Here is an 18,156-nt window from a genome sequence, read left to right as displayed (position 1 = left end):
ACTATGTTTTGCAATGTTCTTGTTTTTATATGTGCCTTTGCTTAGTAAGAATGATTTTATTTCAGAAGTCCATTTCAAAAGAAGCATATTTGTGAAAAAAATATATGGTTACTCCCGCCGTTCCAGCTTTTTCTTATCTTTCTACTAGATGAGAGGGCTAGAGACCATAACATAACGAAGTCGGTAGAATTTAGTATAATCACCTCGTAACAGGTTCGATTACAGATATTCCAATGGTACCGAAACACTTCAAACCGTTCTGTATAATGTATTAAAAATCCCATTGTAACTACATTGGCATAATTTAGTTATAGCGGTCTATGGAACTCTCAAGCAGTAGATGCGCGTGTGCGTGCGTGCGCGCGTGTGTGTGATTTGGATTAACGTAGCTTTAAAAAAAAAATCAGTCATATCGTTACCATGTCTGCAGTGTGGCAGTTTATAGTGATGTCTAGTACCAGGGCATCATGCCGCATACATGTAGCATGATGTCCCACCCAGTCACATTATCCTGACACCAGGCCTACTAGTCCTGACACTGACCTCTTAACGCTGAGCGCCGAGAAAGGCAGCTGCTAGTACCATTACAAGTCTTCGGTATGACACGGCCGGGGTTCGAACCCACGACCTTCCGCATCCGAGGCGGACGTTCTAACCACTATGCCACCGGAGCGGTCGTAGAAGCTTATGATAAAGGCTGAAAGGCTGGGAGGGCCAGTGGAAAATCGGGCTGCCACTACATGTTAGTGCATTCGTGGCTTGCACTTCGAACGGCTGTCAAGATCATATAGAAGATTCCCAATATTCTAAAACATGCAGTAAAGCAATAGACAGCTACACATCAATGTGATATGATGTGATTTGGATTTTTCATTTGATGGTTGTCAGTGAAATGCAGACATAAATTTAATAAATTATATTCATATAAAATGAATAAATATAATTTATAAGTTATACATGGTATTTACATATAAGAAATGAAATATATTTAGCTAATTTTTACAGAACTACATACCCATTTCAATGGGTACAAATATTCGTCTGGAAATACATATAACACATACAAAATTAATATATACATTATACTTAGTATAATATTAGATACCGAATAATTGTACATTTGAATAATCGAAATCGTATAAATCGTAAAATATTAAATATAAGTGACTGTACCTGAAAAAAGTATGACATTAATATCCATAATGAAGACAATCATATGTAGTCAGTGACATACGAATTCGTTATGATTTAATATAAACAGTCACAAATTCATCATACTGCCCGAAATAGATTCTGGTATTTGAATCATCCCATGGACTATACTAAGCATCTTAACGCAACATCTTCTAATATTTAATATTAATTCAAAACAAAATGTACACGACATAAATACTAAATTGCTGTTGGGCGAACAATGGAATTAAAATCAGTCGGTGTTCGAACAATCTATAATAGCTGAGTTTATTTTAAGAAACCTAAAGGCCGTTATGTGGAAGGTAAGGGGGGGGCACTCTTATACCCAATACTGTTTTTCCATTAGTACCGGAACTTTGTAGGCCGGCCGATGAATATGGATTATTACCTTCCCATCAAATTCTTGGATTCTGGAGAGATCTGGAAACGATTGGGAGGAGGACGATCCCTGGTGGCTCTTAAGGGAATAATTGTCCCATATAAAAGAACCATCTGGTTTCGACAGAGACAAGCTTCCTGTAGTCTTCGAGCTACAGGAACTTCCGTCATTTTCGGCAGAGTTGCTCCAACTGTGGTAGAATTCGGCTGAGGCGCTGTTACCAACCTCACTGGAGATGACCATTCGTGAAGACGGGTCCGCTGATGAGTTAGGTCGGATGGAAGACATGTCGTTGACGATTTTTGACAAGTCTTCTGTGCTAACGTTACTACTGATGACGGTGTTGACGTGGTCAGACCTGAGGGATTGCACTTGGGTAGGCTGTCCAGAAGTGTTGCTACTACCCACGTTGGGGAGCATAGAAGTGTTGCCCGAGTTCTGTGTTTCCGATGATGCGATACTACTAGCAAGGGTGTAGCTAATAGCTTTATTGTCTGAATGACCCATATATGAATCCGTCACCATCAAACTATTATTGTTAATATCTGAGATTTCATACTTATGGATGGTACTAGGAATGCTGTAGGGACCGCTATGCTCTGTCATGCTGGAATGAATTTGGGTTGGTGGCGGTGCAACATAACTACCACTCATTCCTTCTGAGGATGGCTGATAGGTTGTCGTCAATGCAGACTCACCATGACGTCTAAAGATACCAGAACTAACATGCGATACGAAGGAATTTGTCATGCAGTTGGAAGCTTGGGACCTTAAACAGGTTTCGATGTTTTTGTACAGGCCGCTCTCCGTCTCTGAATCGGCTTCACAGTCGGTGTTCGGCGTGTTGTGCTGAGGATGAAAGGGAGAATCATACCCTGTTAATGGCTTGTCTGTGAATAGATCACTACTGGCAGTGGAGATTCTGCATCTCGATTCACTGCCTCGTCGTGCGGTTCTGGTTCTAGTAGTATTACCTGCATAGTTGACCTCGGAGGACTGGCGTCTGGAACCTTGCTGCGTCAGCCAGACCAAATGATATGGCGAAAAGGGAGGTTGGGCATCAATGTGGTAATTCTTTGATATGTTAGACATCTTTGAGAGAGGAGAGTCCATCTCGTTAATTGGCGACAATGGCTTCGGTGTGATCACTCTGGGCAAATGCGTTTGAACCACTGGTATTGGTTTCTTCTTGTGCATCAGATTTTCATTATAGTCCCATTCAAGGGCGTACTTTCCAGTCGCCCCTTTCTGTATCGGAATAACATGGATCGTGTCTTTAATGTTCCGATGAAGCGGGGTCGTTGATCTCGTAGAATTTCGTATTGTTTCGACCCCTCTGGATGCAGCTCCGTGGTAGCCTCTTGCAAATGTTGGAGGATTTCTGTTTCTCCGGTTAAGAGCGCGACGTCGCTTGTCCCTCCACTTGTGCCAGTAAAGACATCCAGCCACGCAGAGCAAGAAAACTCCAATCATAATAATAGGGATTATCAAACCCCAGCTTGGGCCATCATGGGAGACGACGCCATCAGGTGTGAAGGAAGTGGTCTCATGCCCTAGAGTTGTCCAGTCTCGAGAAAACAGTTTCACATCAGAGAGTCCTTCCAATTTCTCTACATCAGTTTTATTATTCGATCCCCTGATGCCGCGATAAGGAGGCGCCACACTGGTCATACCTAAAAAGATATGTATTATGGTCATGATTGAGGAAAACACCGAATCGAGACATAAGGTGACTTAATTTAATCGTTTGAGTTTTATGTGTGACTCCATACCCGATAAAAGAGAGAAAGAGAAAGAGAGACAGACAGACAAAGACAGAGAAAGACAGAGATAGAGAGATGGAGAGAGAGAGACAGAGACAGAGAGAGTTCACATACAATACTGTCACATCTTCGAGCACTTGAGAGTTGTCTGCACATTAACTTTCATTAGCAGTAGATAGATTATGTTCCCATCTACTAATATATGTTGGATGGTTTTACCATATAAAATACAAATATTATGAGACGGCTGGAGTGACTGGTAATCATAATCTTTATTACTGCTGGTTTACATACTTTGCTGAACTAAAGTCATGTCCTTTCACAAACAAAATGAGACGACGATATACGTAAAACACAATGCGATAGATATTTAAAGCTATATGATAAGAATGGCAGCAGAAAACAGAAAACAGTGTCATATAAAAGTTTGTGAATAATTGATGATAAAGCAAAAACGGAAAAGATTAATCTTTTATAGTTCTTACTTTAATTGAGATATAAAAAAAATATTTGACAGTTATATAATGAATGTCAGATTAATGAAATTGTCAGGCATCGAGCTTTATCCATGTTCTATAACTTTAATGCTCCAGTTAACATAAACATTGCATAAATATTTAAAACAACGAAAATGTAATATACCTGTAAACTGTTGATTATTAGTGATAATATTTGAGAACATTAACATTTTTAATATGTGCATTTCTCCGTGTGTTATTAAATTCAGGCGGAATCAACTTAGTAAGCAAATAATTCATGCTGAATATTTTATTGGTTTTTAATAGATCGAAGTGTACCAGTGTTCATGTATTATCTAAATATTTGTCACCTTTTCCTGGTGAGCAAGCTTTTTTAGCACAACCATGAGCAACAAAGATATGCGCTATTTTTATACCATCTGTAATAGCTTGAATATTATACCAAATCATGTCTGGAGATAAATCAATGGAAAAAAGAATAAATACCTGACTGATAACGGACCAGAAAATAAGAAAAACAAAGTATTAAAGCCAAAGTCCCACCACCCGCCCACCCGCGAAAACTCCAACTGTGAACCAGGCTTTCGGAGAACATGCAGTTACTAGTGTGTTAAAAACTTTAAAACTTCATTCCATCTATGGACCAGGTAATGTTACGTCCTGAAGAAAATTGTCGGCTTATGAATTTATTTTTGTGGCAACATGTAGTACAAATATAGGATGGATTAATTTACTTTTCAAGAGAGCACTGGTCTGACAGAAGAAGGAAAAAGGAAGATTAAATCGGATGTGCTCTGTATTGCATGTGCTCGAGTTCAACAGAGAACATATAATACACCTTCTGGTTCAATTTTCCATTACACTGTAGAAAAGTTCTATGACATGTTTGTCGACGAAGCTTACGACTCGGATTTGATATTATTTGAACAATACATGTCAGATTCAAACATTGGACCTAACTATGCTATCGATGGCTAGGGTCTAATTTTATGGTCAAAAGATATGCTGGTAAGACGGTTACATTGTTGGCTACAGAAATGGCTATCGGATAAGTTTAAACTAGGAAATGAATACTGCAATAAATATCGACAAGGTAAAAAATAAACAAAAGACTCCATAAGCTAATAAGAAGTCTTTAATAATTCATCGAAAGATGCACTACAAAAAAATAGAAGAGAAACTGGGAAAGAACTACTTAACAATATTCGCAATCAATCTTCTGTGCGGTTTTCAAATTAATTAGGACCCGAGATCTATTTGACTCCTTGCTTGCTTTGACGTGGGTCATGTCGATGGATGGTATATATTTTATCGCTCGATCAGCTTAAGCAATACAGTTACCCATTTCTTGGTATCGTCTTTCCATATTCTAGTCTTTGGAGTTCTATTACACCGTTTCACCAAGGGTACTTTTTGTCAGAGCAGAGTACTTCCTCCAGCAACTCCTTAACATTGCGTTTGTTCAATATTTTCGTTCATGAAAATGCATATTTTCTAATCCTCGTTCAGGTAAGATATTTTTAAGACTATTGTGTATATAATTTTATCTTACATACTTAACATTCTCGTCCCATTTATATTTAGAGCAAATATATATATATATATATATATATATATATATATATATATATATATATATATATATATATATATATATATATATCACTGTCAAAACCTATCTGTATCTGCTATTATCTTTCTCGTATGACAGCACGTCGAAAATGTTTGTCTACCTCTGAGACTAAATTTTATATGCACAAAACCTTCTGTATGGAAATCTTATTTTTGGCTGCTTGTATGATGTGTAGGTAGATTGTAAGTCAGCCTTGCGTTCACAAATTTACTGCATTTGATCTTTTTCTCATCGTTTGAATGTATTGCCACAGCAAAATGTTATTACCTTATGTTACATGACGTTACGATATTCCAACAACATTTATATGAAAATGTTCTGTTGTATTTAAGTGAGTAAAGTTGTGATAAATGTATATTAATTGTTATTAAAGTGATAAAAATATTTTATGATTTTAGAAGCAAGGAAATAAAGTCGATATCAAAAGTAATGCATATTTATTTTCGAGTCTGGAGAGGGTAAAATAATGGTCTAACATACAAGAGAAAATAAACATAAACTTTCTCATCACCAACATACAAAACGATATTAATCAGTATTTTAAATTTAAAAATAATTTTCAATGATTACAACACTGAAATAAGTAGCTTTTATTTGTTTCTGGTGGGTTAGGTGAAACCAATAAAACGTTAAGAAGCGAAACGTATTAATTTCACCCCTGATGAAAATAATTTTCTAATTTTAGTACAACTTGAGGATTTGTAACATTTCACAAATTTGTCCACAATGATTCGACAAGAAGCATAAATAAAATTTAGGTACCAAAATTAAGGTCAGATTTAAGGTTGCTTCAAGTAGTTTTATATATGAAGTTGCTTTGTCTTTTTTACCGCTAGAAAGACCAAAATTTGGCATAAACATATTCAGTAACCTATAAACTCTGGACAACGCTATAAGCTATAACATGCTAACGTTCCATTGGTAGAAGGACTCGAAGTAGAATAATCTCTACAACGTAAAACATTCAGTTTATGCTTTTATTCCATTTAACTGAAACTAAATTTAAACACTCACTGACAATTTCCACGAAGCTCTCTCTCTCTCTCTCTCTCTCTCTCGTCAATCACCGGTGATAGCCACCTGTTCTCTGCTGATCTGTTGATTTGTGTAAATGGCAGTCCCTTGGGACGCAAAATCGACACTTTCTTGTGGAGAATTGTAATGACTATCGCTGCTTGGTTTGTTAGGCCGAAATCAATAGGTATGTCGCCTTGATTGCTTCGATTACACACTTGTATTTAAATATATTAGACCACTTATGCGATGGGCTAATAGCTCCGGAAGTAAATGAAGGTTCAGTCATAGCAAAGCTTCCTGTCAACGGATTATAGTGAACTGATAGTTTCGCTTGACTTACAATTTGAGTATCTTACCACTCTAGTCCATAGGTACTAATATTATTTAATATTTCGAATTTATAACTCACAATTATTATTTGTTTTCCAGATCCCCAAGATGAGTTTTAAGCCTATACTCTAGAAGCTGCTATGATCTAAATTCGATGGGCTTACCGTTATAACGCCAAAGCAGTTAAAAGTCAGTTCAAACAATAAAGTAGCTGTCTATTCGAAGCTTATGAACTGAATATATTGATTTATTGTAACAAATTAAACCGTATAAAATGCTTGTTATTAAAATAAGCCATTTTAGATCAACTGTTTCTGGATATTTCGAACAATCATCTTTCGAAATCTTTTGGCTCCTGGGCGTTGGTACAGATTTTGTGCTTAGAAGGAACTTAAGCACGTGTGTATACTTTCCAGAATGAACTACAAATCAAGGACAAGCAAAAGCACAAAGATCTGGGCCATAACAGCAAGGATTGGTGATGCAGTGTATTTTTAAAAAATGGGGGGGGGGGGCAATATCTAATAGGAAAGGAACTTACCACTATGGTGTTTCGTACCTCGGTCGAATTCTAACATCTGTACCAAAATGGATAAAAACCTTGATAAGACAAGATTTGTATCAGTCTATACTGAAAACGTTTATCTTTTTACCACTGTCATTCAGAAACTTCAGAATCTTGTCTACAAAGTTTACTTCTTGCTTGCTAACATCACACGCACCTCCGATATGTAAATTCCACGAGGCCGGCACGTAAGCTCAGCCCATACTTATTTGGCTAGGTCGGTTATAAAATAAAAAAATCAAACATCCAATTTATATAACCGAAAGATCTAAAGAAAGATGGATAATTTTAACAATTTTGATAAATATATTTGTTTGCGTATTTTTCCAAACGTTTAGAAGAAAAGATGTCAAAACACTTTTTGATTCTCCAACCGACTAATCAGGTTAATTCTAGAAGGATCTTATGTGCATGCCAGATGGAGCTTACATAGCGTTAGTCAACATTTATATTTAAGGGCTATTGGTAATGCACAAATCACTAGGTATGGATGTGGATGGTACCCTGATCGCGAAAAAATGCCTATACATTTTGGTAATAGCGATGTCATAGTGCCTTGAATAAAGAGTTGTCTGTAACACTTAGTAGTGAGTTTGTGAAAGGAGAACTTTTGAAACCGTGTATACAGATATGGAGTTCATATGTAATGAAACAAAAAATTTCACTGATACTTATAAATAATACATTGAGTTGCAAGAAGTGGATTCTGTTTAAAACGATGAGAAACTCAACATATGATTTTTTCTGTGCAGTCTATTTGTAAAAAGGACATTTTAGCCAGTGAGAAAACCCAGAAAATACATCCTAATAACAGGTATGCAGGCCTGTACTGGCCATAAGCCATTTGAGAAATACCATGATACAATTCACATGTCTTTGGGCAATAATGATATTGCAAATAATGTTCGCGACAAATATTATCATTACACCGTAAAATCCTAACTAGTCCCTAACTACCGGTATATACATGTCAAACTCTCCTCTTTTTCATATTACGCTACACTTAGTTTACAATCCATGATTAGTAGCAATTGTAACATCCATCATATCTGAAAAGCGAACTTCTAAAGTATACAATTGTTGTATATCTTATTGTATCGGTTCTTGATTTTTATATAATTAACTATTTTTCTTTTGAATGACACTTGTGTACCTTGTCACATACTAGCGGAAACAAATCCTACAACTACAATCATTCTCATAGTTATAAGCAAACTCTATATGTAACGATAGTGTGTGTGTGTGTGTGTGTGTGATTTAGATTTTAAGCGTAGCTTTAACAATTTTAGTCATATCGCTAATATGTCTGCAGTGGGGCAGTTTATATTGATGTCCTGCACTGAGGCATCATGCCGCAGATGTATAGCATCATGTCCCAACCAGTCAAATTATCCTGACACCACGCCGACCATTCCTAAGAATAACCTCTTAATGCAGAGCGCCAGGCGAGGCAGCTGCTAGTGCCATTTTTTAAATAAGTCTTTGGTACGACTCTGCCAGGGCTAGAACGCGCGACCTCTCGCATGGGGAGGCGCACGCTCTAACCACTTAGGCCGCATGAGCGGTCCTGTAACGTTTATGAAGAAATTCAATGTTGATTTATGATATATAACTAATTTAAAGTAGTTTTCAATATATTGAATGGTGTAGTAAGTAACAGTTTATAATACTGGATGATATCAAGTTCGGAGAATTATTATTTTCTGAACTAGTTACGGTGAAACGATAGGGGTAAGCAATTTGAATTTAAGCAAAGGAATAACTCGGCTGATAATACATATAGGCCCTACCACACGTGTTTCGGGATTTGCTATAAACAGCACAAACCACAGCTGTGCTTTCGATCTGGAAGCTTTGATAGGCATTGGTTTACAGAAAAGTATGTATAATGACTGTCAGTGATAGTTCTAGATTGATAAGGAAAAAAACCAAGATGGTAGCCTCTATTAAAGTGCCTAGGGTGCTTGCCACATGTTGTGTACCGCACTTATTTGTGCATGTATACCCTTATCTAATGAGCGTAATATACACTTTCAAATTGCCTGTTTTACCTCCTACAAATACCGTTACAGCAAACGTACGTGCACTTTCCTTGGATAGTTTTTAAGTGGATAATGTATTATTTTCCAATTTCTAAGTTGCAAATGATATTAGATATTATCACATCCAACCACCCTACGAAGCCTGTTGGCATTACCAACAACTCTAAACATTCCTGTAACACTTAGCGGTAAATATTTCAACAAAATCCAAACCACCTTGTCGACATAGTTTTCTGCAGTATACATCAATGTGGAGTTTATCTGTATTGAACAAAAACGTCATTGACACTAATCAATCATCCAGTGAGTAGCAAGAAGAAGTGAAGTTTGTTGAAAACTTCAGGAATTGAACAAAAGCTCTTTTTCCTCGTATATTTTTACACGAAGAAAGACATTTTAGTCCGTCAAGATAACATGGAAAGTAGATCCTACAACATCGTATACAGCCTTTACTGGCAACAAACTTACGTTTGATGAGAAACACAATGACACGGTTGTTCATATCTGTTGGCGATAATAATATTAAGAATAATGTCAATGACAAGCAATCACAATCGCCAGATGAACGCTTTGTAATAGTTTAATATTCTGTACATGCTCTATGTTTAGCTGTTAGTATGTGCCTGCCTGAAAGTATTTAATTGAAATTTTGTACCGCAACCATGACAAATACACTTTAATTTCTCACTAGTCTCCATTTATGACTTTTCAGCATGCATGCAAGGTTACACGACTGACACGATACCCTACTGTCTTCTAGGCTACCTTAAAGCAAAAAGAACTGAGATGTCACTGGCATGCAATTTCAGACATTCTAGGTTTATCATTGCATAATAATACAAAATGTCTACAGACCGTTCTATTTGAAACGTAGCATTTTTACCCTAGTAATGAATTGAAATGCATTGTGTAACATTTTTGTCTACTTTCCTTCATCAACTAATATGGTGGGCACCTAATCTTTGGACTACGATACCTTTCCATCTTCTGACCTTTTGATGCAAACAATACCCTTAGGACTTACATGTATTTGCCATCATGTCTAAAGCGCTGTTTCACTCCTCTTTTTAAAGAACCACTTGTCTTTGCATGTGACTACACTGTAGCAAATCAATAGTTAGTATGAGTGCAAGAAAATTTAATAAAGCACCACCAATACAAATTTGTGTCTAATTAATTTAGATTTGTAACGCAGCTTTAACAATTTAGTCATATCACTACGATGTCTGGAGCGTGGCAGTTTATAGTGATTTCTAGCACGGGGGGGGGGGGGGGGGGGCATGCCGCAGACACGCAGCATCATGTCCCACCCAGTCACATTATCCCGACAAGTCCTAACACTAACCCGTTAATGCTGAGCGCCAAGCGATGCAGCTGCTAGTACCATTTTTTAAACTCTTTCGTATGACTCGCGAGGGTTCGAACCTGCGATCTCCCGCATCCGAGGCGGAAGTTCTAACCATTTTGGCCACAAGTGCGGTCAATATAAATCCAAAAATATTTATAAACTCTTTCCCACGCATAGCCTAATTGACACGCCGTAGATTTCATTGTAGAAGAACACATGAATGCACAATTACGAGATATAGCAAAATTAACGCAGTTTTTATTATCTTCAGACGGATATTATGAGGGAAGAATGATTATACTGGACGAAAGCAAAATTCTGCCGATTAATATTTGCAGGACTATTTTCCGTGAATCGACTGACGAAGAGCAAGTCAAATGTAAACAACGGAATACTTCAGTTGTTAATATAAATTTCACATATATTGCGGATTTCTTTTCCCGATATTAACATTACATATCACAACTTTACTTTCTATCTGAACACTGTAACAGCCACTAAATCACAGATCATGGTGTAATTTAATTGGCATTAATGGAACTGTATTGCCTGGAAGAAGACCACCATAGCGGGATCCACTATAGTACATTGTATGTTTGTTGTTGCAATACAAGCTCCAGTTTATATATACATGCCGTTATCAGGGCCGGATGGAGGCGGGGGCAAACCCCACCACACTAAAACAAACCAAACCATACATACACGCAAACGCACAGTCACTTGTCACTTGAAATTTGATCATTTTATTCTTGCGCTCGTTTATTGGATACTATGCATGTTTTCAGTAAATAGACTCATAGACGTTTGCTGTAATGCCCTTTCGAGGAAAGTCAGGGCCCTTTTGAAATTTAGGAACCGTCCCCTCCAACGCTTGAACTGACCAGGCCCTGGTTATCTATTGCGCATAAATGATCTATAAAATTTCATATTTTAGCTCTTACTACTATCTATATATGTGGCTACAGTACACACACACACACACACACACACACACACACACACATCCCAGGAAGCCTAATAGCATTACCAATAGCCCTTAATAAGGAAGAAAGCTCTGAAGCTAGTGAACGGATAAACGTGGATTGATTCTTTCATTGATGCAAGTCACGCTTGGCGTAGCTATTTTGTATTTGTTGGAATGGACACTTGAACACTGCAGTGGTTAGAACAAGCCTGGCAAGGTTCCACCCTTGCCATTTCTATAACATACAACCTTGCATTCCAATACCAGTCCTTGCCGTTATGTCTCTTAACCCGGTAAGTCAAAAACTGTGCTTTGCAACCAAACATGAAATACAGTATATGTCACTGGTCCGCATTTCGTCGATCATAATGATCTACCCCCCCCCCCTTGCAAAACATGACATCTTTTGACAACACTAACCGTATGCTGGCGGTACGTCTGTCGTTGTTGTTTGCTGACAATTCTTCGCTCAAAAATGCACAGATGAATCTACATCCTGGAAATAAGGCAGTTATTCTAATCTATGGAAATACCTCCGTGAACACAACGTAACTTTCCTCTATATGCGAATACAACCAGCTATTTTTTATAGCAGCATCATAAACTTGATCATTTCACATATCAATGTATATGTATACTCCTTGAAATACACCGGCCGGGTCTTGTCGGACTGACGTGTTGCACGTGCAGCTTGACACACTGAAAATAGTTCATCTGTAAACGGGCAATCTCTCCCAAAAATACAACCTCGGGTGCATACATGGAAATATTTTTCTTTTTTTAAAGAAATACATAGTCATGATCCGTCAGACGCTTGCATGACCTTACAAGAGAGTTCCGGAGCTCATGATTATATATTTCGTCTCAAACTGTCCACAATCCCTGGAATTATTTCCTGGCTCTAATTTCGCCCGTCCTACCTTTTAACTCTCGCTTCTTCCTCCGCTCATTTTTCTTCTGCGTTAACTTTGCATTGTTAAATTCGTGTAGTATTCGTCCATACTGTACGGCTTATTTTTGCACGAAATGTGTGCCTAAAAATAGTATCGCATATTTGGAACTACTTTGGTTGTAAACAGTGTACGCTCTTATAGCATACCTTTTGTGAATTAACTAAAGAAGCTGTTTCGTCCATTTGAAACTAGACATGATAATGTTAACGACGTGGACGAGTTTGCCGAGTCACAAATGAAACTTTCCAACAGGCAAACGAATAAACGTAATATTCGCACTGTCCACAACAAAAGTGAGAGACATAGTATTGAAAATACCATTCTGATCACTTAAACAGTTTATTTAGGAGTAATGTTCGTAACTTTTCGCAAATCGAATGGTTCATACAATGACTGGTGCTCTCTGGGGTATATAAAAATAGCATAGAAAAGCATACAGAGGGTAAGGGCTATCTAACAGCTTTCATAGACGTGCCATTTTATAAGCGAAAGTACTAAATTTCAGGGAAAATGCAACTGAAGGTGTTTGTACAAAAGTAAGGGCCTCAGAGCCAGTAAACCAAGACGACGAAGAATTTGTATTTCCTCTGGCTGAATGGGCTGTCGCAAAACAGCTGGTTTGCAATTTTCCAAGTTAGCTTTTTTGGTACAATGTTTTGGATTTAGGCTAGCGATAGAATCCATACAGGTCAATACAGAGCCGGGGTCCCTACAGCGAGCATTCAAGTGACAAGACATAAGCATGTCTTCTTTCGCTGGAAATAACAATAACAAAAATAAGCTTACATTGTTACATCTTGAATTTCCTCAAAATATACTTTCTTAGCTAAATCTACACATCCGAATTACATGAATAATGTCAAAGATTCTAAAACGTGATTATTCACAACGAAATTAGTATTGTAATTTCGACTATATTTCAAACTGAAATCACTTTCTCCTTAACGCACTCAAAATGAAATGAACGTGATATTACATATTTGGATTCAATTAAAAAGAGTTCATATTTTTCCCACAATTTGATTCCAAACAATCAATAATATAACAGAAACACATATCTAGCTTATTCAAGGCCGTTCCCTCCCTGCTCAAACCACATGTACTTAGTACGGAATTGACACAGATAATAAATCCGGTCCAGTACAAACAGAAAAGCAGAATTGAGTAGAATCGGCAGAAGAAAAAAAAAATCCATCCATTCCAAACCAACTGAAAAGTTGTTGCAATCCTCATTCATTCACAATATGATGTCGAGCGTGCGACGAAGTTAAAAGGTCGCTCGGCGGTTCTATATGCGCATTATTATTGTTACTGTGTATTGATGAATTACTGTTGTGTATTTATTTGGGAATACATCATAAATTCATTTAATTAGTTTCTTTTTTTGTATTCTTTTATTTGTAATCCTTGGGTAGGAAAACAAGAGGAGTTTAAAATAAAAAGGTTACTGCATTTGCAAAAGTAGTAAGTAGGGGCACCCTACGTACAATGGGAATTAGCATTACAGACCCCCCTGGGCAAATCTACGTACAATGGAAATTTAACATGGCGAAAAATCGTGGGCAAATCTACGTACAAGGGAAATTTAACATGGGAATAAATCGTGGGCCACTTTACGTACAAGGGAAATTTAACATGGGAATAAATCGTGGGTCAGATTACGTACAAGGGAAATTTAACATGGGAATAAATCGTGGGTCTGTCTAGCGACAAGGGAAATTAACATGGGGGAATAGAGTTTGGGCTTGTCTAGGGACAAGGGGAATGGAACAGGGGACTATAGTGTGGGTCTGTCTAGGGACAATGGGAATTTAACATGGGGAATAGATCGTGGGACTGTCTAGGGACAATGGGAAATTTAACATGGGGAATAGATCGTGGGACTGTCTAGGGACAATGGGAAATTTAACATTACGGAAACCCCTGGGGGATGTAGCCTCAAGAGAATTTAACATACGGAAATTGAACATGGTGGATCTGTATAGCGTCAAGGGGAATTGAACATGGTGGGACTATCTAGGGACAATGATGGTAGAGGGTCAAACACAACAGAGACAGAAACATACATACACTAGTACAAGCGTGGGATTTATATATAAAGCATTACCAAGACCTGAAATCTTGCTGGGGTGTTCAAAAATTTGCATAATTGTAAAGATGCTATAAATAGCTATAATCAAGGAAATGCTCAACGACAAAATAGATGTGACTAAAAGTAACGTTAAAATGACGAAATTGTCCCAGAATTTAAAGGAAAATAAACATATCCCCGAAAATTAAGTTACAATGGTTTAGACTAAAATGGATAAAATTAGTAACTACTTACAATATCAACTTCTGTGACGATCGTGGATAAATACCTATGTATCTATAATCAGCTGAAATTCCTATGAAATCCCACTATCTATTTATAGCTCCAACTTGTGGGTTTTTCCCTTGGAAAATCCCACTATCTTTTTATAGCCTCAGCTTGAGTGACGTTCCTGTTTATGAATTCTAGTATATATGTATAGCTACAAAATGTGGAAATCCCCAAGTCGATATTTATAGTCTCAAAATTTCCAGCGTCAGTGACGTCACTGTACTGAACACTACGGGATAAATGGCAACAGTGTTGCAAGTGACTGACCTGAATACGCGCTACTGTAGGTAGGTAGGTAGAGTGTATCTGATAGGGATAAAGTGAGTTTTATAGGGACAAACAGAGACCAATACACACACACACACACACACACACACACACACAACATACGCGCGCAGACACACACACACAAACACACACACACAGAGGGAAGAGGAAAAAACAAACCCCAAATATACTATCCACACTCGGGAGGAAGAAAAAAAAAAAAACCAAATATACGATCTACACAACGTACGCGAACACACACACACACACACACACACATACACAGAGGGAAGAGGAAAAAACAAACCCCAAATATACTATCCACACTTGGGAGGAAAAAACAAATCCCAAATATACTATCCACACTTGGGAGGAAACAAAACAACCAAATATACGATCTACACAACTTACGCTAACACACACACACGCGCGCGCGCGCGCACACCACAGAGGGAAGAAGAAGAAGAAAACCATTATACACTATCCACACGGAGTGAAGAAATAACCCTTTATATATACTATCAACAGAGAGTGAAGAAAATAACCCATTATATTCCATCAACACAGAGTGAAGAAGAAAAAGTTTTTTGAAAGCACCTAAGCCCTCACCTGCAATGACCAACTCTGCCAAACACCTACACCCCACCCCACCCCCACTCCCAAGACTACAAAACCCATTTAACCCGTTATTTTATGGCATCAGTGTGTGCTTTAGGAAACATCAAGACACAAAAATGATGGATGAATAGACTGACTATTGTTTACGGACTTGCATGCCTAAAGAGCGTGCGTGAAGGAAAACATCCTTCCATTTCAATTCTAACTAAAACATGATCCAGAGGGATAGAGAGAGGTGAAAGAGCACAATTTCATAAAGTGTGAGTAAAAACAAAACACGCCATCCTTATTATACAATGTCAAGACCAAGGGACACTTACGTTTTCTTTCTGGTCTATTCTCTTTTAGAAGGTAGTATGAAATTTCACATCAGGGCCAACGCATCGGCTCACATTGTCAATTTTTCCATTTCCATGTCTTTACTGGCACAAGTTCTTCATCATCTTCAATTTCTTCTTCTTCTTCTTCTTCTTCTTCTGAATCCCTCTTCTCTGTTTCGTCTTGTTTTTTGCTTCTTCTCTTTTCTCGTAGGGCACTCTGAATTCCAGTGTCCTTTCCCCTGACAACGATATTAGGTATCTTGACTTTTGTCTCTCTTTCTTAGACGAAGCAGGTATTTTGGAGACAAATACCCATTTACCTTTGCAGATATAGCAAACTTCATTAGCACACACTTTCGTATGACTCTCATCAAATCAACGACCAAAAGAGTAAGTTTTGTTGCCACTTTCGCCTGTGAATGATGCTTTCGTATGACTTTTAGCAAATATTTGACCAGCAGGTCGATCTGTGCTGACTCTTCCATCTTCGTGATCGTTTGAGAGCGGAATGAATACTCTGACGCTAAGACACTCTCCTTATATACAGGGACCTGCTGCGTATGAAACCTAGTCAAATGTAATTTTGCAATAAGATGAAACGATTTCATTGAGGAAGTAAAAGGCAATGATGTACCGTATCGCCTCACACAAAACCTGAAGTGTTAGCTCAGATCCGTGTCAGCAATTTCGAAGACGACATAACTGAGCTTTAATCAATGCTCTCCAATTATGCCACAAAACCACGAGTCCTGATTCACGCCAAAAGAAATTTCGTTCGGTCCATAAAAAATAGTATCACATCTGAGAAACGCAAAAACGAACTTCCAGAAAACTGAGAACGACGGCTTACACCTACAACGTAAATGTATGAGTTCAAGTAGTGCGTAAAACTTAGTCAAATTAAATTTTTATAGTCAAGACGAAACGATCTCTTTTCGAAGAAGAAAGCAGACACCAAGCGACAATGGCGATCCGTGTCACACAACACTTTTCAAAATGTATATTATCAGAGGTTTGTTCTAGCGATCTGCACGGTTAAATTAAATGTTGATGTATTTTGCAATAAGACGGACACAATTTCCATGGGATCGCCCATGGTACGATTGTTCGTGCATTAGTTTAATTTTTAAAAATATTTTTATATAAATCGCCTACAGGATAGACCCAGTAAAGCATGGCCATTCTCGTCACTGTGTGAATAGCTACTCAAGTCAATTCGAAGTGAACGCGGTAAGAAAATAAGTATAGCCAATGAAATGGCTTACAACGGGTGATGCATTGTTTTGTTCTAGGACTGTGTGGCATAATAATCCCTATGTTCTTGCGTTGTTACCATTACAGTGCAGACAGACTGAAATGTGAACTTACAAGCCCTCTTTGTGTGTGTTGTACCATTTCTTCTTACCACATCAAAATACTGAGCGTGACAGTATTGGTTCGCGTTTTCAAGCTGACCATTTTTTTTATATCTCACTTAAACATTTTAACATAAACACTCACACTCACATCGGTAGAGTCAGAACAGATGTGTTACAGTATTGAGGGGCATGTTATCTTTTTTTTTTCAAACTAATAAATTTGGGGCTTGTATGAAGTAAAGAACCGAAAGTACAGTGAAACTCAAGGATGATGACCCAATCTGTCTGTCTATTGATGCGTGTATTTACTTAAGAAGAAATATGACCTCTAAAACACAAAGAGATACGGCAAGCATGATTAGAATGAACATAACGATGTTTTCCTTCACGCCCGTGTAATTTAGAGCTTCAATCCTCTTTGAAGACAAACTTGGTCTCCTCTTGTAGGGCTTGAAATAATAAAAGCCTGAAAAAATCTTAAGTACTTTGCTATAGATAATTTCATCAACAGACTAAACAACATAAATACCGTTACAACACTAGAAAGCCTTAAATCTTCTATCA

The 18,156-nt window shown here is 37.7% G+C and overlaps 1 protein-coding gene across 1 annotated transcript in view; it reads right to left on the bottom strand.

Moving 5' to 3' along the window:
• Positions 1-12,364, bottom strand: part of LOC149807043 (uncharacterized) — a 40,586-nt gene extending 28,222 nt beyond the window's left edge. Inside the window, exons 1-2 of the mRNA XM_089950812.1 lie at positions 12,135-12,364; positions 1,583-3,246 (exon numbers count right to left, since the gene is read on the bottom strand). Of these exons, the coding sequence (XP_089806938.1) occupies positions 1,583-3,244 (1,662 nt within the window). The 5' untranslated portion in view covers positions 3,245-3,246; positions 12,135-12,364. The remainder of the gene's footprint in view (positions 1-1,582; positions 3,247-12,134) is intronic.
• Positions 12,365-18,156: the final 5,792 nt, after the last annotated feature.

This window comes from Sinohyriopsis cumingii, chromosome 1, assembly GCF_028554795.1.
Source record: "Sinohyriopsis cumingii isolate HCF-2022 chromosome 1, ASM2855479v2, whole genome shotgun sequence".
Lineage (NCBI taxonomy): Eukaryota > Metazoa > Mollusca > Bivalvia > Unionida > Unionidae > Sinohyriopsis > Sinohyriopsis cumingii.
This window is presented reverse-complemented; position numbering and strand designations above follow the sequence as displayed.